The sequence below is a fragment of the Eumetopias jubatus genome, unplaced genomic scaffold, assembly GCF_037043125.1.
Source record: "Eumetopias jubatus isolate StellerSeaLion01/CBP00866 unplaced genomic scaffold, mEumJub1_p1.0 scaffold_8, whole genome shotgun sequence".
Taxonomy (NCBI): domain Eukaryota; kingdom Metazoa; phylum Chordata; class Mammalia; order Carnivora; family Otariidae; genus Eumetopias; species Eumetopias jubatus.
Window position 1 is genome coordinate 34,876,535 of NW_028274814.1, and position 24,276 is coordinate 34,900,810.

Genomic DNA, 24,276 nt, shown 5'->3' on the forward strand with positions numbered 1-24,276 from the left:
ACATCTGAGAGATAGGAGTGATGGAGAGAGGGAAAAAATTTACATGTAATAGGGCCAGGGTCTTCTTCTGTTGGCCAAGATGGAGTAACAGGGACCAGATATATCCTCTTCCCTGAAACAAATAAAGAATGGTCAAATTCATGAAGCATGACCCTAGATGTCAAGTGACAAAGAAGGAAGAGCCCTGAGAGAAGCAAGTTTAGCCCTGTGATTTCTCTAGGTTACTGCAGCCTGGTGAGCTCTTTGAGTGGAGGAGATGGAGCTGAGTCTGAGGAGATAAAAGGTGGCTAAAGTTCACAGAACAGGGTGCTACAGAGGAAAGAGACACATAGAGCTCTGGGGATGCCCGGAGGACCCTCCTCAAGTGTTTGTAGAGCATCCTTCTCAAGTAATCTTCTGAACACCAGTCAGCATCAATTCATGTTAGAAAACTACTCAGAGCCACACAAAGAACCAACCAAAAGGGCTGGAGTGAATACTGTTTGTTCCCAGCAGCCAGACTGAAAATCTCATAATTCATGAGGTACTGCTCAGGTCCCACCTAACAGATATTAAAAGCAAGTACCAGGAAGATCAAGATCTTTCCAAGTAATTTGATGTAGAACAAAGCTCAAGAATATTTACAGGAATAGAAAAATATCCAGCACCCAGCAAGGTCAAATTTACAATGTCTGACATACTATCAAAAATTACCAGGCATACCAAGAAACAAGTAAATATCCACAATGAGGAGAAATATCAGTCAATCAAAACTGAACTAATGCAGATGTTAAATTTATAGTCAAGGGTACTAAATGATTTATTTTAACTGTATTCCAGATATTCAAAAAGTTAAGAAGAAACGTGGAATGTTAGAGGGGAAAAAAACAAATTGAACTTCTAGAAATGAAAACTACAATATTTGTGATGAAAACTACAGTGATGAAATTGATGGCAGAAGAAAATATTGGTGAACTTGAAGACATAGCAATAGAAACTTTGCAAAATAAAATATAGAAAAAATTTTAATGGTAAGAGCATCACTGAATTGTGGGGAACTTCAGATGACTTAACATACAGGTGCTTGGAGTCCCCAAAACAGAGGAAGAAGGGATAGAGGTCCAGAAAAAATACATGTAGAACTATTTTAAATTTGATGAAACTATAAACCCACAAATCTCAAAGCTTGGCTACCTCCAACATAACCTGAAGGAAACTGCTTAAGTTGCTCAAAACCAGTGATACAGGGAATATCTTAAAAGCAGCCAGATGAAAAAGAAGTCAAATTATATACAGAGGAACAAAGATAGGGATCATTTCATGTTCCTTATCAGAAACTGATGTAAGAAATAAGACAGTAGAGGACATCTTTAAGTACTGAAAGAAAAGAGTTGTCAGCCTAGAATTTTACACTCAGTGGAAATATCTTTCAAGAGCACAGGCTATATAAAGACTTTTTTAGCCATAACAAACAAAAAAAAGCTGAGAATTTACTATCAGCATATCCACACAGGAAGAAATACTAATGGAAATCCTTTAGGCAGAAGAGAAATGATACCAGATTGAAATCTGGATCTACACAATGAATGAGAACTGGCAATGGCAGCTGCCTAGGTGAACATGTAAGACCTTTAGCACTTTTTAAATCTCTTTACAAGATTATTGATGGCTTAGACAAAAATGGTATTGTAGCGTGGGGTTTATAATGTGTAGAAGTCAACAGTATGAAAACTGCCCAGAGGTTGGGAGGGGAGAGATGGAAATAGATTATCACAAGGTGTATATGTCATACAAAAAGTGGTATAATACCACTTGCAGGTAGGCTGTGAAAAAGATGTATGCTAAAAACCTGAACATAACCACAGATTTGTTTCCTTTAAGTAGCTTATAAACTAATAAGCCAGCAAGGGAGATAAAACGGACCTATGAAACAATACTAAATACAGAAGTCTGAAAAGAGGGGCAAAAATACAGGTACGATGAATTTTTAAAAAGATATTTAAACATAACCACGTCAGTAATACATACATAACCACATTCAATACATATAAATGGTCTAAACACCCCAAGTAAGATGCAGAGATCATGAGATTGGATTTTTCAAAAGCAAAACCTAACTATACGTTCCCTATGACAAACTCATTTTAAACATAAAGACACAAATAGATTGAGTATAAGGACAGAAAAATTGTACCATACTAATCTTAACAGAGAGCTGAAGTGGCTATATGAATATCAAGCAATAGTAATTTCAGAACAAAGAATACTACCAGGGATGAAGAAGGTCATTGAAATTGAATCCTTATCCAAAATCTTCACAGGAGAGAAAAGGAAAACCTCTAGGCCCAGATGATTTCACTCGGAAAATACCAATCCTGCAAAAACTTGTTCAGAAAATAGAGGAAAAAGGAACATGATCCAACATGTGTTATGAAGTGGATGTAACCTGGGTACCAGTATCTGACAAAAATTCCCGGAAACTAAAAATCTAGGCTAATATCCCATGTGAAAAAGATCCCAAACAAAATACTAGTATATTGAATGCAGCAACACATAAAAAGAGTAGTGAATCACAACCAAGCATATTTAGCTAGGAATGCAGAGTTGCTTCACCATTTAAAATCTATCAGTCAAATTTACTATATTATAACAGAATGAAGGAGAAAATAATATGATTGTATGATGTATCAATAGATGTAAGAAACCCCTCGTTCATGGGATAACTAGGAAAACATGGGAGCTTCTTCAATCTGAGAAAAAACATATACAAAAAGCTGGAACCTCATTCTCAGGGGTCCACTTTGAGAGCTTTTCCCCTAAAATCAGGAACATCAGCATTGTATTGAAGTCCTAGCCAATGTGGTAAGACATAAAAAGTGCAAATACTGGAAATAGAGAAGTAAAACTTGCTATTTGCAGACTTCCCAATAGTGCACATAAAAACTCCCATGGAACTAAAACCACAATTACTAATATGTAAAGTTAGGAATAGTACAAAATAAAAAGTTTATACATAGGGTCCCTGGCTGGCTCAGTTGGTTAAGCATCTGCCTTCGGCTCAGGTCATGATCTCAGGGTCCTGGGATTGAGCCCCCTGCATCAGGAGTCTGCTTCTCCCTCTGCCTCTGTATTCTCTCTCTCTCTCTCTCTCTCTCTCAAATGAATAAATAAAATCTTTAAAAAAAAGTTTATACATAAAAAATTGTATTCCTATGCACCCCTGTACTTATGGCAGCATTATTTACAATAGTTGGAATACGGAAACAGCCCAAGTGTCCATCAATAGATGAATAAAGAAGGTGTGTGTGTATAGGGAATATTGCTCCACTATAAAAAAGCATGAAATCTTGCCATTTGCAACAATGTGGACAGAGTTAGAGTGTACTATGCTAAGTGAAATAAGTCAGAGAAAGACCAGTTCCATATGATTTCACTCATGTGTGGAATTTAAGAAAGAAAACAAACAAAAAAGAGACAAACCAAAACACAGACTCCTAAATATAAAGAACAAACTGATGGTTACCATAGGGGAGGCGGGGGCGAGTGTGAGGGTGAGTGAAGGGGATTGAGAGCACACTTATCATGATGTGCATTGAGTAATACACAGAAGTGTTGAATCACCATATTGTACACCTGAAACTAATATAACACTATATGTTAACTATACTGGATTTAAAATATAAGTACTGTATGGTGACTAACATAACATAATAAAAAAGAAAAATTAAAAAGAGTAAATAATATTTCCATAGAGTAGTGATGAACAACCAGAAAATGAAATTTTTTAAATGCCATTTACCATAATATCCAAAAACTTCAAGTACTTAAGAATGACAGGTGCACTTAAAGGTGTACACCAAAATCACAAAATATTGCTGAAAGAAATGAAATCCTAATAAATGAATGGATGTGTCATAGTCATGGAGTGGATGAGTCAGCATTTTTTTAAAGATAGATTTATTTATTTATTTGAGAGACCAGGAGTGGGGGGTGGGGAGGGACAGAGGGAGAGGGAGAAGCTGACTCCCCGCGGAGCAGGGAGCCCAACACGGGGCTCGGTCCCAGGACCCTGAGATCATGACCTGAGCTAAAGGCAGACACTCAACCAATGGGTCAATATTTTTAAGATGACTTTTTCCCCCCAAAACTGATCAGTCCCAACGAAGTCTAAGAAGGCTTGTCCTGAGGAAATTGAAAAACTGGTTCTAAAGTTGTTATGGAATTGCAAAAAAGAATAAACAGTCTTGAAAAAGAACAGTGTTGAAGGACCTAGGTACCTGATTTTGAAACTCCCTGTAAAGCTGTGGTAATCAAGACAATGTGACATTGGCATCCAGAGAGACCAACAGAGGAAAGCAAAACCACAAAAACAAAGCAAACCTGGGGGAAAAAATGAATCCAAGAATAGACCCCATGTCACCAACTCCATTGAGTAGGGAAAGAAAAGGTTTTTTGACAAATGTTTTGCAATGACTGAAGATTTAGATGGGTATAAGTAGCCTGAATCCCTTCCTCGACGTATACACGAAAATCTGTTCTAGGTGGATCATGGACCTGAATGTCTGTGATGTGAGTTTTAGAATAAAGCTTCCAGGAAATACTGCAAAGACGGTCTTCGTTACTTGGGATAGGCAAAGATTTCTTGGGGCACGAAAAAGGAAAACATGATAAACTGGACTTCATCAAAATTAAAATTAATATGTTTAAGAAAATTGATAGAAAAAATACAGACTGGGAAGATATATTTATAATAACATATCGGACACATCCGCAAAAGACTTGAATATACACTTCACAGAAGGAGGAGACCTACAAAGGACCAAGAAGTGCATAAAATGTGCTCAGCATCTTTAGTTATCAGGAAAATGCTGATGAATCACATGGCATACTTGCGTAGGCAGCACATAGCCCACAGTGAGGACAATATAGAACAGGTAAGCACAGCTCCGGCAGGGTGACCTACAGATTTGGGAAGCATTCCATGTTCTGTGCAGTTCCTGAAGGTGCTTCCTCCCTTTGCTGATTAGCTCCCCAAAGAGTCAAAGCACAACATGTGGTACTCCATTGAAACCGTGATTTTCACTTCAAAAAAAAAAAAAAATACAGTGCTTGCATGTCTCACCTCCTAGAATAATTAAGATCGACAAGGCTGACAGCACTAAATGGTGATGAAGATGTGGAGCAGCTAGAACCCTTAATCACTGCAAGTTTGGGGACAGATTTAACAGTTTCCTATAAAGTTCAATGCATGTCCGCCCTGTGAGCCAGCATGTTAGGGTATGTACCTGAAAGAAAACCTGCCTACAAACTTCTTTGTACAAGCTTTGTCATGATAGCCCCAAACTGGAGACAACCCAGGTGTCCCACAGCAGCAGGACGGAAGAGTACATGATGACGTGTTCATACAGCAGAACACTTCCCAGAACATAGAGGGGCGAGCTGCTGCCGCAAACATCATGCGTGGATTCCAGAATCATCGTGTTCAGTGAAAGCCAACACAGGAGAATACATGCTGTGTTATTTTATATGAAGTCTGATAATAGGTTAATCTGTGGTGTTAGAAATCACAAAGTGGTAGCCTTTTGGGGTCGGAGGTGAAGGAGTTTTTACATGCTATTTGGGGTGGTAGTCACATGGGTGTATATGATTGTCCAAATTCATGTAACCAAATGTGAAAATCTGTGCATTTTGTTGTCTGTAAATTATACCTCAGTTAAAATGGTGAAAAGATCATAGTTGATACACAGATCTGCTAGGAGCACCAAAGAACCTGGCTTGAGTCCTGCAGGCAAGACCAATGCTCCGCGTTCAACTGCCAGCGTGGCCAGTGATGAGCCTGTGCTGCGCCCAGAGTCTACTTTGTGCTCCCCATAATCTGCCCCGGGGGACGCTGCCTCCCCTGACCCTGGTTTATGGATAATTCCCTCAACTCCTCCAACACCCAGCACGTAGATATGCCCAACATCAGTACTTTGGGCATTGTGGCTTTATTGCACACATTTCTATTCGGGAATTTGTTACGTAAGCTTACGGTGCTATGTGCTGAGGTGTTGGATTTTCTGTGCTGTGTTTAGGATGTGAGTCTATATTTTCAGCTGAGATTTAAATATAGCTTATGTGATCAAGAAGTGTTTAATGCCTAACTGACAGTACTTTTATACCAAAGAAAAAATGATTTTTAGTATGAATATATCCATATGCAACATATTTATTGCACAGCTGAACTTCAGAGTGAATCCTTTCTTTTTATTAATATAACCTGAAATTTCAAACATGCTCTTTCATTTCTGAATAAGCTCCAGTTGGAATGAGTGAATTTTCTTTCCTGCTGGTCCCTTTTGCAAATATTTGATGATCTTTAAATACTCGGGGGCACTTTTATGCATTAGGGATCTCCTTATTTAAAGAAACTCCAGCTTACATTCTTTGTCAAAGTAAATTTTGTTCAAGTGAGGAAGTTTTGTTAAATACACAGTCCCTCATATGTATCTTGAAATCTCAATTTTTTTATACCTTAAGATTTTTAAAGTTGGAAACAACTATATATTAACTCTTTACCTCCTCCTTCGTGTATCCCTTATTAATGATGCACAGACAGATTTTGCTCCAGATGCTGAGTTGTCCCTTCCCTGAGCCTACAAGTTGGGAAATTTATTCCTGGTCATACGTATTTTTCTCTGACATAATGCCTTGAGCCATCACAGCAAAATCTGAATTAATTTACAGAAAATATGGGCTTATTTTGCTCCATTAATATTTGGAATGTTTGGGATTCAAGGAATCATGAAGGGAATTATTGAAAACCTTGCATTCAGCTTGAATAGGTCCAGTAAAAGTCCCGTGTACTTTAAGTGCAGACGCCTTTCCCGAGCCTGTTCCTTCTTGTCCTGCTGCAGCTCCGCGCCAAGAAAGCCACTGCCTGGTTGCCACTGTGAAGGCAGCGACAGGGGCATGGAAGCCTCATTCTAGATCTGGAGCATTGCTGTTATTAAAGGCTCCATTCCCCATTGAGCGGTGCTAGCGTCTCCCTCTGGCGTTGGGTGTCACCACCTGGAAACCCAGCTGACGACTTGATATTGTGGCGGTCCTTGGTGGACCGCGACTGTCCCTCATCCAGGGCCCTGGAGAGCGCTTCTGGGAGGATTTGAATCCGTCCCTTGCTCTTCCCCACGTGCTCCAGGGACCTGACTCCAGGTGCTTTCTGGAGTGTTTCTGCTGCGCCGACGTCAGTAATTTAAGAGGGGTGGCCGTGGACCCCAAAACCACGGAAGGTGAGAACCAGGGGGAAGTGTCTTTGTGAGACTGACATGAGGCTCGAGCTCATGAGGGGCAGGTCCCTGCTGGCGTGCGGGGCTGACAGGGGTGCGTGCTCCGGACGGGGAGCTCTCTGTTCACGTGCGGGGCTGACACGGGGGTGGGGTGCGTGCTCGGGAGGGGCAGGTCCCTGCTCACACAGCTGGCCTGGACCGAGTGCACGCCCGGGGCTCAGTTCCTTCATGCTTCATGTGTACTTGGGCATCTTCTCTTGTGGGTTCTTTTGTGGAGGAGCAGGGCTAGGCATCCTGATTTTAGATATGAACGCATCCAGGCTCTCCTTCATGATCGTCATCAGAGCCTTGGAACTACAGTTGACCTCGAGCAATGCGGGGCTTAGGGGCGCCAACCCCCACCCAGTGGAAAATCCACGTAGAAAGAGTTTCTGACTCCCCAGAAACTTTACTAATAGCCCACTGTTGACCAGGTGCCTTAGTGATGACTTCACACCTATTTTGAGTGTTTATGTATTATTTACTGCATTCTTGCAGTAACGTGAACTAGACAAACAAAAACATCATTAAGAAAATCAAAGGGAAGAGGAAATCCATTTACATTACAGCCCTGGTTTCTCAGAAACAGTCCGCATGTAAGCGGCCCCGCCTGGTGTAAAGTCATGCCACTGAAGGAGCAACTGAATTTCAAGGAGGGAGCGTTCAACAGTTTCGCTGCACGATTCATACTCCCTACTTCCCTCAGAAAAGGAGAGAAGCTGCAAGCGTCACACCCTTGGACTCTGCCGGGTGATGCCGTCAGCCTTGTGTCTGAAGGGGGTGGCTCGGCTCTGTGTGTCCAAGGTCTTCATCTGTTGCCCTCCTCCAGTGCCCTGTGGGTTTGTTGACATCTAGGATCTTTTGTTTTTTGTTTTTAGTCTTTAATGGTACAGTGATTGATTTTAACAATTTCCATATTTGACATCGTTTTTGATCCTCTTTTTACTTTGTTCCCTGCTTTTTGCATTCTCCCCCCTACCCTCCCGCTTGCTCATCCCATTTCCATTGTTGGGCTGTTTTGTTTGCGTGTCTGTGTGTCGCTTATTTGTGGCTCTGTTGGTCTGCTGTTCTCCCCTTTCTTCTGGCCCCGCCCCTGCTGCTGTAGCCCCACAGGCTGTGGAAGCTCGCTGAGCAGGTAGGGGACCTTCCTCTTCACCCACACCAGTGCCCCCCACTCACCACCGCCTCATCAGCTTCCAGCACCGGGCCACACTAAAGCCGAGTGCGGAGCCGGGCTGGGGTGCGGGCCGCGGTCGGGGGACTGGCACCCAGCGCAACGCGCGCTCTCAGACGTCTTCAAACGTCACACGCTCACGACAGACACTGCCATTATGCACAGTCAGTGGTTTCTCTGCTAGTTTGGGGTCCTGTCTGTTTGACTTCACTTCCCACATTTGGTGACCTGTTTTCTGATTTGTTTACTTTTTAATTGGCCTTCTGTGGTTATGTGTTTTGCATTACTCAGAACACCATACCAGTTCTCCACTCAGCACTAGTCTGTAACGTGGCTCCTTGAGTATCCACAGGTTGGAGAGAATGTTCTTTGCGTAATACGGGGTGGGGTGTAAGCTTCCACACAGAGGCTGACGGCACGTGCTGTCCCCTGTCATGGTAAGAGACCGGTGACCAGGAGTGTTGAGTAGTGCAGCCTGATTTAAGGAAGGTGTCTTTATCTTATTCTTTTATGATACAAGGTTAAGATTCTCTCCTGAAGAATTTTAGCATAGTTCTTAAATAAATTGTGAGGGGCTCTCTCCATTTTTGGAAATTTGTTTGGGCTCCATCTTTTTCTACCCAAGGTATCACATGGCCTTCCCAAGAAATAGAGCTAGAAGTTTTGGTTTATAACGTAGGTTTAATTGCATTGCTCTTACGTGGAGGGAAATCATTGGTCAGAAGTCAAGCCAGCACGTTTTGAAGGGATTTGTGGTGCCAAGACCAGGTCTCTGCACCCCTGTGTTCGGTAGCTGAGTCACAGGGTGCTCCCAGGCTGACTGCACTCTTGACAAACATACCACCTCCCTGACCTGTGTCACATTACAAAAATAACCTCCCTCGGCTGGAGGGAAGCAAAGACAGAGGCAGAGCTAAAAGGAACGAGATAATTATCTCATCTCTTCCTTTTCGAGCTGTCAGTCAAGTCACGTGTTCTGCCTCAGTATCTTGACCTCTAAAAACACGCCTTTTGGAATGCATGTAGCAGGGACTCCTCAGCAAACGATGCCTCCTATCCTTGACAACCTGCTAGCCAGACATCTTCACAGTTTCAGCCTTTGTTTATCTGGCAAGACGTGTGGCATGCCTCTTTTCTTTCTTATCTTTGTAAATATGATTGACAGTCAAGCCCTGTGAGAATCCGGCATAATCCTACTAAGATGCTCCTTTCAGAACTGAGGTTATCGAACTAGAAACTAACAGGTATCTTGGAGAGAGGTGTGGGTTTAGTGCTTTTTAGTTTTTGTTTAGTTTGAGATTTTACCACAGAAATTCTCACTAACTGGTAGGAAGCGCAGACCCAGATGCCTCCCACACAAACTTGAGTTAACTGCGCTGTGTCCTTGCTTGCAGGGGACCTCGGGACCTGACCCAACCACCGTCTATGTTGATATGCGAGCTCTGAGACATGACAGGTACGGTGCGCTTGTGGGTTTGTTTCCTGGTTGCCCAGCGTGCGGGGCTGTCTAGCGAGGGAAGGAGCGTAGTGTCTGCCCGCTGGAAGCGCTGTTGCCGGGGGGTCAAGCAGGAGAGCTGCACCAGTTGGCTTGAACCGTGACCTCTCTCCACCTGTTTGGTTCCCAGTGGGGCTGTCCACTTTGACGTAAGCAAAGACTGTTGCAGAGTGCGCAGGGGTGACCGGAGTTGCTTCTGTAACAGTCTGGCCAGAAGCCTGTGGTTCTTTCCATCACTATTTTAACTGGACACCGTGTTGCACCTTTTAAAGCTACCAGCACTCTGCCCACATTTCTTTTTGTTTTTTTAAGATTTTATTTATTCATTTGATAGACAGCTAGAGAGGGAACACAAGCAGGGGGAGTGGCAGAGGAAAAGAGAAGCAGGCTTCCCCCAGAGCAGGGAGCCCGATGCGGTCTGCCCACATTTCTTTACGGGAATTGGAATTTTGTGTAAAGGTGTTTCTGTGAAAAACTAAAACATGAGTGAAGTTACCTTCTGTGCAGCTTCCCAAGCAGCCTTGAGCAAGAATGAAAGGTGAGCATTTGTCAGTTTTCCTCAAGCAGCAGAAGAACGTGGAGGTGTAAGCAAGATGAGAACCTTTCGAGGAATTTCTGCCCCGGCCAGGAGGACCTACCAAAAAGCCTGTGGTTCCCCACCGAGTGGACTCTTTCTGTCTGGTCACTATGGAGACGCCCACTCATTGTTGTTTATGTGATGAGACTCGGGAGCATGGACCCTGATACAGGTGTGTCCGGAAATGACTAGCAGGTGCTTGACGAATGCATTTCAACGGCCAGATACTGTGGGTCTCCTCCTCTGCTCACCTGCTGACGTGGGTCATCATGCTGTTCAGCGAGGGGAGAAGAGTTAGTGGCCACAGTTGGTGGATGGGGGAAACTCGCCCAGCTGAGCGGGTGGCCTAGCGTGTTCCTGGATGACACCGAATCCTGCGTGCGTTGGGGAGCGGGGCTGGGGAGGCCGGGGAGTACCACCCCTGACTCACACAGGGCATTCCCAGCAGGGCTCTCAGGCCCCATGGACGTCGGGCCATGTCTGATGAGCGCAGTTTGGGGAGTAGTACGGCTGGAGTCCCAGGGATGGAGGGGCAGGGGTGCAGCTAAAAATGTCCTATAGCACGTGGGACAGCCCCACACAGATGATTGAAATGCAGTGTGCTCAGCCTGAGAGGCTCGCCTGCATCCCCCTGTGTCCCACTGGAGCCCCCCTGGTCTCTGGGGGCCTCGTTTTAGACTTTGCTGTGGAAGGGGAATCAAGGTTAGAGCCCTGGGCTGGGCACCCGTGCGGGAGGCCGAGGACAGACAAGACCACGCAACCCCCGCACCTTGCCAGCTCCCCACCGCACAGTCCCTGTAGATCATGTTCACGACTCAGAAATCTGGCTTTGAAGAGTTCAAGTAGCTTGTTCCAAGGGCATCGACACTTCCAAATGGTGACTTCTAGGCTTTAGAACAAATCTGCTTTACTCTCTACGGAAGCTACTTGGAAATGATATTATATTATACCTTTTATACCTTCAAAAGATGAGCAGGAGCTCCCCCAGGAATGCCTATTTGGGTAGCATTCATGCAGTTCCGTCTGTGGCCTGGCCCCAAACTCGGGACGAGCAAGCGCCATGAGAGCACGTGGACGAACGCGGACCCTTTGACTGGGACAAGCAGCCGACTACACGACCAGCCGCCCGAGCGGCCTGGGCCATGCGTGGCGTCACGAGCGGCCTGGAGCGTCAGGGATGTGGTCGGACGGAGGGGACAGAGGGGCTGAACAGAAAGCGTCAGTAGTACTTTCTACGGTGTCTGTGACCGACCCTGCGGAGGTGTTGGTTGGCAGATCTTGCTGCGGAGAGCACGCGACGTGGGAAAGGCAAGTGTGTGGCAGAGTGGTCCGAGCTCGGGGAGGAGCCGGGGCCTGAGATGCAGTGCGTGCTCCTGGTGATTTGCTCGTTCTCCCATCTCCAAAGTCCTTAAAACCTTTTAAGTGACGCTTTTGTCCGTGCTTTGTGCTCTCTGACAAGGCCATCTGGGGTGGAAGTAGAAGTACCTGGGGAGCTGGAAGCTGCTATCAGTCACACATCTTCACAGTTTCAGCTGTGTCATGACCGACACTGGTGGCCACAATACTGGCCACATCGGCAAGTGTCAGAGGGACCCAGCGAGCTGCCCCCACGCAGGACACGCAGAACCCCACGTCCGCCCTGGCCGGGCCTCTCCGAAGAAAGCCTTCCGCGTGGTGCCTGAGCCCTCCTGCTCTTGTCTGGCCACCCCCCAGCCGGCCAGTCACACTGCGGCATTCCCACCTCCCTCGGGCAGAGTGAGGATGAGGCCGGGAGCTGAGGGGAGTGCCTCCTCTGTCAGCGTTTGACTGAAACCGAAGCAAACCTGGACATGGCATAACCGCTCCTTCCGTGTGCTCTGTCCCCAGCGCTTCAGCAGCCGGGAGCCCGAGCTCCCGTGTTCTCCGTGTCCTCCACTGCCTTCACCACCTGTAATAGACCTTCCCGGCCAGGTTGGGCTGGGTGGCTGGCGGATATGCTGCTCACGCCTGCTTTTCTGCAGCAGAAAACCTCCCTGGTGCTTCTCCCTCGCCTGGGAGGCCCCTGCCTCTGGAAGCTGGAGCTCCCACCCCCTCCTTGAGCTGGGAGTCGTGCCCCCGGGGCCTCGCCACTGTCCACAACACCCCTAGTCTGCAAAATCCCCTGCTTTCAAGCCCGTTCCGTTCAATACCATCCACCCTGCACATTCGCTAGAGAAAATATCACCCAGCTTGAAATCTCCAGCCTCACTTCTGACCTTTATCAACACGTAACCAGAAGTGTCCTAGCTGATGTGACGGAGAGGCTGTGCGGTCCAGCTGATCAGAGTTCAAATCTGGGCCAGCTCTGTGACCTCAGCCTCCCTGCGCTCAGGATGGGCGTGGTACAGCCACCCTCCGAGGGCCCTGGAGGTGCTGTGGGGGCCTCGGGGTTGAAGCTGTCCCTCCCACGGCACCAGGGTGACCCGGGGGCAAGAGGGAGCTCGCCTGGCTCCAGGTCCCAGCAGAGGTGCAGGTGAAACAGGAGAGCCTTTGTAAATACTGACCCTCTCTCTTGTCACTATTTGTGGGGAAAAAAAATGGGGCCGTTGTGCTAATCTCAGACGTATGGAGAGTCAGTGATGATTAATCACTTGTTGCTTTGGTACATTCACTAGGAGCCCCAGAGCACCTGCTTAATTATGATCTAATTAACTTGAAGAGAGTTAACTTGTCCGTGTGTACGTGCAGTTTCCCTAGAGAGCGACTGTGCGTGCTCATGTGCACACGTGGAACAGGTGACGGAGGAGAGCCACATTGTGGAAGCCTGCGATCAAATAATTACCCAAATTGATTTGATTTCTACTTGACTTTCTTTCTCTTTTTCTAACACCGCCTTGTCTTCTGTGACCCACAGTGTTTGGGATTTGGTCCTCTGCATTTATAGGAGGTCACTGTGGAGAACATTTCTGCCTCACATCACAAGGGACTGACTCCTGATGCTGGAGTAGACTTAGTCTCACTGTGCACAAGAGGGAAATGATGAAATGGTTTGGGGGCTACTTGAAAGTGTTACTTTTTAAAATACTCTTTCTAATACGTTCGTTTAAGATGAATTCATGGTCTGTCCATCTCTTCCAATTGCATCTTTCCTTAAGCACTTGGATTTTGCAGACTTGAGATAGGAAAGAAGAAAAATTTTCAGCATTTAAAGAAATAGTTTTAGGAGTTAAGTCTTATGGACACAATGTTAGCATAAAGCTTTCCCTAGCTTCCTTACTCCTCCTAACTTGAGGTGCTAAGTCTCCAGAAAGCAGGGATAGTCCATTAAGTCCTGGTCAGTGGTTAACCGAGTATTGAGACCCAGAGAGAAGTGAGCACAGAGTAGACGTGCGTTGGTAGACTTGTGATTTAGTCTACGGCAAGAGGGGGGCCAGATGAACACAGAACAGCTGAAAAGCGACCCTGCTCTTGGTTGGCTCCCGGTGTGCACGTGATTGGCATGAGGGTCTTAGGAGAACCTGACGTGGAGCTCGCACTTATTACTGAATCTCTGATTTCCGGTCACGTGGTCCTCCACAGCCACCCGGGAGGTGTGTGGGGCACCTAAGTTGCGCAGGCCCTTTGTGGAGCGAGCTGACCCCAGGGGTTCTGGATGCCGTGAGCATCATAGTTTCCCTGACGTTCCATGAGGCACAGGACCCACTGTTCCTGGGTTCCGTTCAGCTGAGCCCGAGCGCACCCTGCCTGTCCGGTGGGGATAGGAGTACCTACCTTGTGGAAGCATCGTGATGATTCACTAACATAATACATCTAAACAATGTATTGCTTCTATAGATACATACATTATATATATAGTTATAGATTTGCTTTTCCATCTGTTATATTTGCTCTCCTCCCTTATGTCTGTGTCTGGCTGTCCACAGATGTGCACACGTGCTTCTAGTTCATTGTTTGGCCACCTTAATCGCGGCTACGTAATCGAAGTTGAAGAGATCAGGGTTGTAGTGTGGGTTTTATGCATTCCTTAAATGGTGCTTAAGGAGTGTACTTGAAAATCGGATGAGTTTATCGATGGAGAAAACTGAGTAAAAAGAAAGAGTTCATATTTTGCAACGTGGTTATTTTGGGGTGAATTTCCAGCCTCCATCTTCCCTGCAAGGCCAAAATCTTCCCTGGAATTGGTAGCTTCCATAAAAAGACATGATTCCTTTTACTCTGTTCTCTCACCTTTAGAATGCAGCCCAGCATATCAGCCTGTCAAAGTCTCCAGAGCTGGCTGTGTGGGTGGGGAGCCCCGAAGCCATGTCTGAGAGGCCCTGGTTGGGTGCGGGAGGCAGGCCCAGGCTCCCAGCCCCATTCCAAGGACATTTCGGGAGCTGGGAGAAGCAAGCTCTTCCCTTGATTTCTTCTGTGCTTTTCCGCCATCCAGCATCAACATCCCTTAGAGACCATACACCTTTCAAACCTATCACCTGTTTCTGATCTTTGCACCTCATTCTTACACCTGCTGTCCTGTCAAGAGATCCCTAGAGAAGTAAGAGCCGCAGAGGCGCTGATGCGGGCACCGGTCACAGCTCTGCCACCAGCTGGCTGTGTGACCTCAGACCACGTCATTGAGCCTCTCAGCCCGGCCCTCACTCGTTTCAGGCCCCCCCCTTCCCCACCTGGTTCTGAATGCTTGGGGGATGTATCTGAGGTCCCCTTCCCAAGTCAAACATTGGTGGAGTTTTGACTAAGTGTTCCTTCCTTTTCTAGAACATTTGAGGCTCTACTGAGAAATTGTTCTGTGGTCTTTTCTCAGTAAAGATCAAATTTAAATAAATAAGAATAAAAACGCATTGACTGGATAGTTTTTGCCCCACTGGTTTATTCATTAAATCTTATCCCAAAGACCTCTACCAAATCCTCTAAATTGGAGCTGCAGATAAACTACAGGACAGCCAGCTGAATTTGAGTTTCAGATACAAGAGGCATCATTTTCCTAGTGCAAGTAGGTCCCAAATATGCGTGGGTAAATGTGCACTTTAAAAAGTACTATTGTTGATCTGAAATTCACATTTAACCAAGCATCTTGTATTTTCATTTGCGACATCTGGGCCCCCTTCCCTAAAATCAGACGCTCGCTGTGTTCTCACGGCCACCACGTTATGAGTGAGGCGTGTTCTCTGACAGTAGAGCGATATGGTTCATGCCCCATGTGTTCCCTGGGGGAAGTCTCCCTCTGCAGATTGCCGCCTCATACATTGATTATACATTGATCTTTCCAGAGGAAGGTGGACACGGTCCCTGATTTCTTGTCCTGACATGTGCGCACATGGCCAGAGCAACATGAGCCCTTCCCGGCACGCTGTGCAGGAAATCCAATCCTGCTGGCTTTGCGGGGTTCTGCAGTGTCTCATGTGGGGTCAGGACTCAGGCCCCGAGAAGGAGAAGGGGTTCAGCAGCTCCCCCGCCGTGGGCTGGTGGCATCAGCCAGACAGAGTGCCTGTTCTGCCTGCGCACCGGCTCCCTCCGACCAGCTGCGCGGTTAGAAAGGCTGTCCCATCATCTCCTTGCTCTCTCTTCCCTCCTCATTCTGGTGTTGTGCACACACACTTCGCGGTTTTGAATGAAGTGGCCCAGAGTGTGATTGGGTGGGTACAGAGAGAAGAGGACAGCAGCTACAAGTCTGTGAGAACCCTCTTCCAACTGGTCAGCACATTTCAGCTTCTCTTTCTGTATCCTGGTGACTTATTCTGTTCCCGCCGTTAACAGAATCACCACCACAAAACCCTACGAATGCCATTTGATTATAGGGTCTTAGCAAAGCCAAGGGCAGCCAGCTAATTCTTGCCCATGTGGCTGTCATACCCAGCCATCATTAGAAAGTGAACGTCATTTTAAAAGAAATGAATCCTAGATACTTTTCCCTCAAAGGGAAGCATCTCTGCTTAAGTAAACTTACTCTTGGAGAGTCCTTTTGTGGAGAAGTGCTGGCCGCCTGCTCGGGCATGGGCCCGACTGTGGCCTGGGGCTGGCACAGGGGACCACAGGGGACCACAGGGGCGGGGCTCAGGGCTGCGTGTGTGACGGGCACCACAAAAGGACGGCGTGGCTTCTGCCTTATGGGACTTAGTCATGGTCTGTGTATTGAAGCAACGTGTGACCTCCTCCTGCACCGCGTGTCCCCTGCCATGTAACAGGATGCTGCAAACGGGCATGCCGGTGTCGTGTGCTGGAATGTTCTGCAGAACGGACAAAGAATCGACAAGCCCAGAAACAAACCTGAAGGGAACGGATGGACCGATGGGCCTCCGGAGGGGACCCCATGAGAACAACGTGACATTCCCTCAGCCCTTCGGGTCAGGCATGAGGAAATGTTAGAGAACCCCAAAGTAATAATGTCTAAACGATTAAATTTTCGCTGAGTAAACACACACAACACAGTTTACCATCTTACCACCATTAGATGCACAGTTCCGTGGCGTTCAGCACATTCATTGGTGGGCGGCCGTCCCTGCCACCGTCCACAGAGCTTCCACATCTTCCCAAACTGAAACGCTGTCCCCATCAAACACTAACTCCCCCTCCCCAGCCCCTGGCACCCCCCATTCTACGTTCTGTCTTCGTGAACTTGACTACTCCACGGACCTCATAAGTGGAATCTTACAGGGTTTGTCCTTCTGCGACCGGCTTATTCTCCTGAGCATATGCTGTTCTGCAGGTGTGCAGCCCAGAAGTGGCCTGAAGAAAGGGGCTGCCCCTCCATGGGGGCGGGTGGCAGCTTTAATAAGCAAAGGGAACTTACACGCGCTGCTTGTCTTGGGCGGCAGTAAGACAGGTGGATCCCCCGCACCTGCCCACCAGATCTTACAAGTTACAAGGGGCCCTAACTGGGCTCTGTCACATGGACTATGCAGGTGTGTTCTCAACACCATGTCACCAGGTCAGGGCTGTGTCCCTGGAGTAGCCTCTGGGAGCAGAAGGGCACTTGGAGCCCACGTTCCAAGGACAGGGGAGGGGTGAGAAGCCTCCGAATGCCCAGGTCCAGCTCACGGGTCAACCAGTGGTCCCGTCTTTTTTATCACATTCCCCCACATGTCCTCAGGGCCCATCCATGTTGGAGCATGTGTGAGAATTCCTTCTTTTTAGGGCTGAGTAATATTCCATTGTACGGATGGACCACATTCTGCTTACCCATTCATCCATTGATGGACACCTGGATTGCTTCAACCTTCCTGCTGCTGTGAACATGGGCGTAGAACTCTCTCTTCTAGCCTCTGCTTTCACATTTTTCAGGTATATACCCAGAAGTGCAGTTGCTGGATCACAGGGCAGCTCTATTTTTAACTTCTTGAGGAACCTCCATACTGGTTTCCACAGTGGCTGCACCAGCTTGCATTCCCACCAACAGTGCACGAGGCTCCCCTTTCTTGGCATCCCCGCCAACATCTGTTGTTCTGGGTTTTTTGATAGTAGCCACCCTAACGGGGGTGAGGTGGTATCTCATTGTGGTTCTGATTTGCATTTCTCTGATGACAAGTGATATCGAGCATCTTAAGTGCTTATTGGCCATTCATATATCTCTTTTGAATAAATGTCTGTTCAAGTCCTTTGCCCATTTTTAATCAAATTGTTTTATTTTTGAGTGTTAAGAATTCTGTGTAAGTTCGGGACACAAGTCCTTTCTCCGATATATGACTTGCAAATACTTTCTCCCGACCCATGAATGCCCTTTGTTCTTTTGACACCATCCATGGCACAGTTTCTCATCTGGATGTGATCCAATCTATCCATCTTTTGCTGCCTGTGCTCTGGTGTCCTAGCTGAGGTTTTTTGGGTTGGTTGGTTGGTTGGTTGGTTGGTTTTTTAACAAATCCGATATTGTGAAGTTTTTGCCCTATGTTTTCTCATAACATTTTTATACTTTTAACTTTTGCATTTAGGGTCTTTGATTCATTTTGAGTAAAGTGGTTTCAAATGATGTTTTTATGTTTTATTTATTTTTTTAAGTAGGCACCATGCTGGGCATGGAGCCCAGTGTGGGGCTTGAACTCACAGCCCTGAGATCAAGACCTGGACTGAGGTCAAGAGTCAGATGCTTAACTGACTGAGCCACCCAGGTGCCCCTAAGTGATATTTTTAAAAGGCAGGGGCTGTATTCTTTTTAAATGTCGATTTCGTAAAGACAGAAAAGCTTTGGAAATGGTCTTCAGTAATAGAAGCTAAAGAGATGTGACAACCAAATGCAAAAGCTGGTGCTCAGCGGGTCCTCGACATGAGGGGGGCGATGCTCTTGCAGCCATCGTTGGGCTGATGGACAGAACTGCAGTTGGGGCTCAGATCGGCGTTACATCACTGACGCTGATTGCCGTGCTTTGATTATGCGTGAGAATATCCCTCCTCGTAGGAAATGCTTGATGAAATACTGAGCAGTAAGGGGTCACGATGGATGCAGCGTCCCGCCCATCTTCAGAAGGACGTGTGTGTGTGAGAGACAGAGAGAGCAGGACAGAGAGTGCACACGTGATGAAGCAAGTGGAATAAAATGTTAACAGTAGGTGAACCTGACTAAGGGATATTGGAAGTGTTCTTTGTACTCTTTTCATTTTTTAAGTTTTCTACAATTTTGAAATTAGTTTCAGAGAAACGATACTCGTAACATATCAAGTACAGAAGTTATTTTTCAGGTCTTTGTTCTCAAGGGAAAGGAGGTGTGCATTCATGAAGACCTTCTGGTGGGAGGTAGCAGACACAACTCCAACTATTTTTGGCAGACACGGATCCCTGTAGAAGGGAACAGGGTGTCCAGTGGAACCCAGGGTAGAAGCAAACTCCAGAACACCCTGAGGGGTGCTCCATGTTGCCCTGTGCTCTCGGCACGGAGCTCTGCCGGACGTCTCCGTAGATGGATCGGCTGTTTGTCATCCTGGGAGGACACTGCCAGTCCCAGCCTTGAGGTGTGGAAAGGGGTGGGGGTCGTGCTAATGGAGAGACCGGACAAACAGCCTCTTGGGATGGAGGTCTGGGTCAGCACAGAGGGATGCCTTGTTTGAGTACGTGCCCCTGGCTGGACATGCTGAGAAGGGCTTCACCTCTGTGGTCTCTTCCTCCCCAAACTCACAACCGCTGTCCCACCCTGGGAGGAGTACCAGATGGTCCCCCAGAGCAGCTCGCCCGTCCCCTCACAGCTATCACGGTCATTAAAACAGAGGGTGTGAGCAACTGCAGCAGCCTAGAATGCCTGTGGAGACGTGAGGGCCAAATACTCTGTGGGATGCAGAGGAAGGTCATTAGCCAAATACGAAGTTTGGACTCAAGTTGACAGAAATGGGTTGGTGCGGCCCCTTAGCTACAGCGGACGTCCCTCCCATTCTAACACTCATGCCTGTGTGTCCAGGACTGTGGTTATGGCCAGGAGCCTGGTGGGTCTGCACTCTGCGTTCAGGTTCTCTGTGAATCTTAAAATGTCCTGGGGCTCCTGGGGGGTTGTCGGTGAAGCATCTGCCTTCGGCTCAGATCATGGTCTCAGGGTCCTGGGATCGAGTCCTGCATCAGGCTCCCTGCTCATGCTCACTTGCGCACTCTCTCCCTCCCCCTCTCTAGTTCACTCTCTCAAATAAAATCTTAAAAAATAAAACTGTCCTAAAAATAACTGCTACAAGTTAAAAGGAAAAGCCCGGATGTCTGAAAAACGTGTTTTTCCTAAATTTAATTTGAATGAATTTGCATCAGACTCTTATGAATGGACACAGGGCTTGGCCCACACCCTCAGGCGGGTGTCCACAAACAGACGCCAACAGGAAGAAAAGGGTGCAGGGCTCCATCCAGCCTGAGGGAAAGACGAGGAGAAACGCAAGTGTCGGGATTTGGAAGGAGGGGTGCTGCGGGGCAAGAGCGTGTTAGGTTCTCAATTTTATAAGAGAAGAGGCAACAGATGCACGTAGGCATTCTCTTTGCACAGTGGTTATGTTAGGTAAGCATGCTCTCCTCTTCTGCCTGTCATCGCTGGTCTTGGGGCGATTTCCCCCAGTTTGGGGCCCCCGCGACACCACGGGGCTGCTGGCCCGCGTGTAACCCACCGCTGTTTTCAAGGGCTGACTCCAGGGACGAGCTTCCCTTAGAGACCGTACTGCTTTCGGTGCGTTCTGTTCTGCACCTGCTTCGGGGCTGTGACCATGATGTCCCTCGTACGTCCTCGGATACGCTTCCCCAGCAGCACAGGGAACAGCACGCCATTAAGTGCCAAACTTGGACAGTAAACTTTGTCTCATTTTCCTCCCTGTGCCTCAGCCGCCGGCAGGCTGAGGGCGAGGTTCAGCCACAGCACCTACAGTGGAGACCCACGTCTGTGGAGCCGTCACACACACCCCGTCGTTGGGGATTTCCCCTCCGTCTTCTGGGACTTTAAACAACTTCTCATGCCAATGGCTTTATTGTGTTACGTTCAGCATGTTAGATGCTTCAGACTTTTTGGAAGAACGTTTAAGTGAAAGCCCAGGCTGGTTTCTAGCAGCGCGTCCGGGGCATGGGCCAGGAGGGGGGCGGCACAGAAGCTCTTTTTCACACGGACGGACGACTCTGGGTCCTGTCTCCTCCTCTGCGTCTGGTGTAGCAGAGCGGGCTGTGGCGATTGAAGGTGTAGATGGTGCTCACCCCCAGGTCGCGAGCGACTGCCAGGAGGCCAGGGCTGGGCAGCAGCGTGACCAGCAGGGACAGGTCCCCCATCAGAATGCTCCTGACAGCGGCCGTGATGCACGCCTTCACTCGTACTGGGGCAGATGGTGTGATGTCTGGGTTGTTTCGTGTCTCCTGAGCCAGTGGGTGACAGTGGGTGTAGGGCAGCATCAGCGGGCCTGGCCCCAGGAGGGCAAGGTGCTCCTGTCCGCGGGGCGAGACTCATGGTCCACAGCCCCGTGTCAGGTGGAGGAGGGGGGGCGAGCATGTTGGAGAGCTGGTGAGCCTGTGGTAGTGCTCCCACCCCGTCCCGCACGGCAGGAGGAAGTCCTGACGAGGAAGGAACCCTTTGCAAACGGACCTCTCACTGCAACAGCCCTGCGTCGGCAGCCCCTTGGCATCAGCCCGATGGTCTGTTGCCTTTCCGGGTGAAGCTCGGGTCGGGGTAAGAACAGCCCGAGGACAGAGCACAAGGTAGGGATTTTATCAGGAATCATAAATCTCCCCCACATTACCTGTGTTCCTTGCTGTCTCTTTTCTAGCAAAAGCCTAAACTTCAAGTCATTAAGATAGCCTAGGTGGAAAAACATGTTTTCAGAAGCCCAGGGTTTGCACTTGAATTTAGGCATGTCTGAGATGAGGCCGGGCTCTTCCCCACAGGAGCATGGCCAGGTTAGAGGGGGACGGGACAGCCAGCGCCCCAAGCACGCTCGTGCGCTGGTGAGCATCCGCGTCGGCTGGGGAGGGGGTTTTACTCAGGACCCGGGGAGCCGGCTCGGTCTGCAGGAATGGACATGAGAGCAGCCAGAGCAGGGGCGGAACGTCTCTGGCCCAGGGTTGGCGGGTTTCATCGGCTCCTGCCTCATGTCGGATGGATTCTGCCGCGTCCGTCTGAGTCCTCCTGAGAGGGTCTCTGCTGTAGGCTGTCTGTCCTCTCTCGGAAGACAGGATTGTGTTCTCCGTTCCGCGTCCCTGTGGGACAGAGCCAGGCCCGCTCGCTGGCGGAGAGCCTGTCCCTGCAACGCCTCCCATGTGCTGTCGTGTGGCCGCAACCTTGCAAACCGTAGGGAGAGAGCAGTGCCCATGGCAGCACACGGCCACGGGCCGCAGGGCAGGTGCCCGCTGGATGCCCTCGGACCCCACGCTGGCCAGCCTTGCCTTCTTGTTTAAGCAGGGTTTGGTTTGGTTTGGTTCTTTTTCATTTCACTCTCGGGATGTTTTTCTTCTCATGTGGATGAAGGGCAGTCTTCTGTGGCATTTGTAGCCTTTTCGTGTGGGACCCACCGTGAGCAGTGCCAGCACCCTATTGCTGCTCCCTAGGGAGACCAGTACACCGTTTGGACCCTGACTCAGAAGACCTTCCTCACGGTGGAGCCTCCTTTCTTCCTCATGTGAGATGAGATCCCTCCTTTCTCGGAGAGTCGGACAGGGAAGGACAGGGCACAAGTAATCACAAGTAATCTCTTCGAGCAGGAAGAGGCCAGAGGAGTCATCTGTTCGGGGAGGCAGCCACCGGCCAGGACCCCGCTCGCCGAGGGAGAACCGTGCCTTTGTGCCCTCCCCTCAGATGGGCCAGGCACGGGCCTGGGGAGAAGCCTGCAGGGAGGGAGAGCAGGTCCTGGGCACCAGACGCCAGCGTCCAGGGACGTTGCCCCTCGTTTTCTGGTTCCACCCTTGACACCGGGATGCCCTTTCTGACATCCTCACAGTCCTAATGCAGTGGTCAGAGCTGCTTGATACGTCCAAAATGCCCGGCAGGGCTTTCCAACACCCTAAAATAGCGGTCGCTACGCGTGGACAGCCGGCAGAGCGGAAGTGTGTCTGAAATAGCCCTCCTTTTTGCTCCCCAGCCCGACTCCCTGGCCTGTGGGGGTGCCTGTCCTGGTTGCTGGCCCGCTGGGTACCCCCCAGACACAGCAGCCCTGCTCACGCAGGGGCCGGGCCACGCAGTGGGCCTGCTCGGCCCTTTCTCCAGCCCACCCACTCCCAACTGCCCGCCCAGTTTGGCCTCACATCCCCACGGCTCTCTCCATCGGTAGCAAATTGCGAATATCCAGACGCCACAGTTGGGCAGCCAGCTGCTGGACAGAGGCGTGTCCACTTCACCCAGCCGTTCAGACGAGCCCGGCGCTAGCTCAGGGTCGCGGTCCCAGCCTCCCGACCCAGCGCGAGCACCATGTCTGTCTACAAGTGCGACAGGGCAAAGCCCACAGGTTCTCAGTGCTGTTGCGATGGGGGCCATTGGTCCTAACGCAGCCTCCCTGGGTCCTGAGCGGGTGTGTCTCTTACAGTTCTGGAGTAATGCACCTGGTGTGTTAACTTCTGAAGGTTAACGTCATTAAGCCCAATGGCATATTCTAGAACCGTTCCCATAGTGCATGAGATCTAGGCTGTTTTTCTTGGATGGACCCCTCGTCTGCTGCCGTCAGCATCAAGTCTTCCTTGAGACAAACACCAGTGATGCTAGTGGTTATCGTCTAACCCAAAAATGGAATAGTGAGTTCTTCCACATCATCAGATTACCGCTGCCACCGCTCGGGTGCTCTCCCTCCCTCCCCAGGGCTGCCAAAGAGAAGGTGTCCGTCCCCCTGTCCTGCCCCGACCCCCAGGATTCAGCTGCAGCAACAGGAGGCCCACACCCCAGGCTGGCTGCGAGGGAGCCCCACGTGCCCAGCAGCACCCCTCCAGCCCCCTTCCGTCTTCAGAGTCCTTACTAGTCAGGAGGAGGACCGCTGTGATCGTGCAGAGCGTGGCTGGGGCGTGCTGAGCTTCACTTCCCCACGGGCGTGGAGACACAGCGTGCCACCTCTCCGTGCCCCCAGCGCCTGCGCCACAGGATTCAAGCACTCTTCCAATAAAAACTGCCTTTTAGATGAATGAACAGCACTGCAGTCCTATAGTGGCCAAGATGCAAAACCAGGCATTTAAAAAAAACAGCTGGGAAGGATTTAACCAGCTCTGGCCGCACCAATGTCGTCTGCAGTTGTTTGTTTGTTTGTTTGTTTTAAGATTTTATTTGAGAGAGAGAGCATGAGCAGGGCGAGGGGCAGCGGGAGAGGGAGAAGCAGACTCCCCGCTGAGCAGGGAGCCCGATGCGGGGCTCGATCCCAGGACCCCGAGATCATGACCT

General features: G+C 48.8%; 1 protein-coding gene across 3 annotated transcripts in view; it reads left to right on the top strand.

Moving 5' to 3' along the window:
- DIP2C (DIP2 acetate--CoA ligase C (putative)) overlaps nt 1–24,276 on the top strand; it is a 402,614-nt gene that overhangs the window by 366,168 nt on the left and 12,170 nt on the right. For all 3 annotated transcript variants that reach the window (XR_015768806.1, XM_088025832.1, XM_088025833.1), the window contains one exon: nt 9,855–9,916. Coding sequence is in view for 2 of the 3 variants with exons in the window: in XM_088025832.1 (XP_087881958.1) it covers nt 9,855–9,916 (62 nt within the window). In the remaining variant the exon portion in view is untranslated. The remainder of the gene's footprint in view (nt 1–9,854; nt 9,917–24,276) is intronic.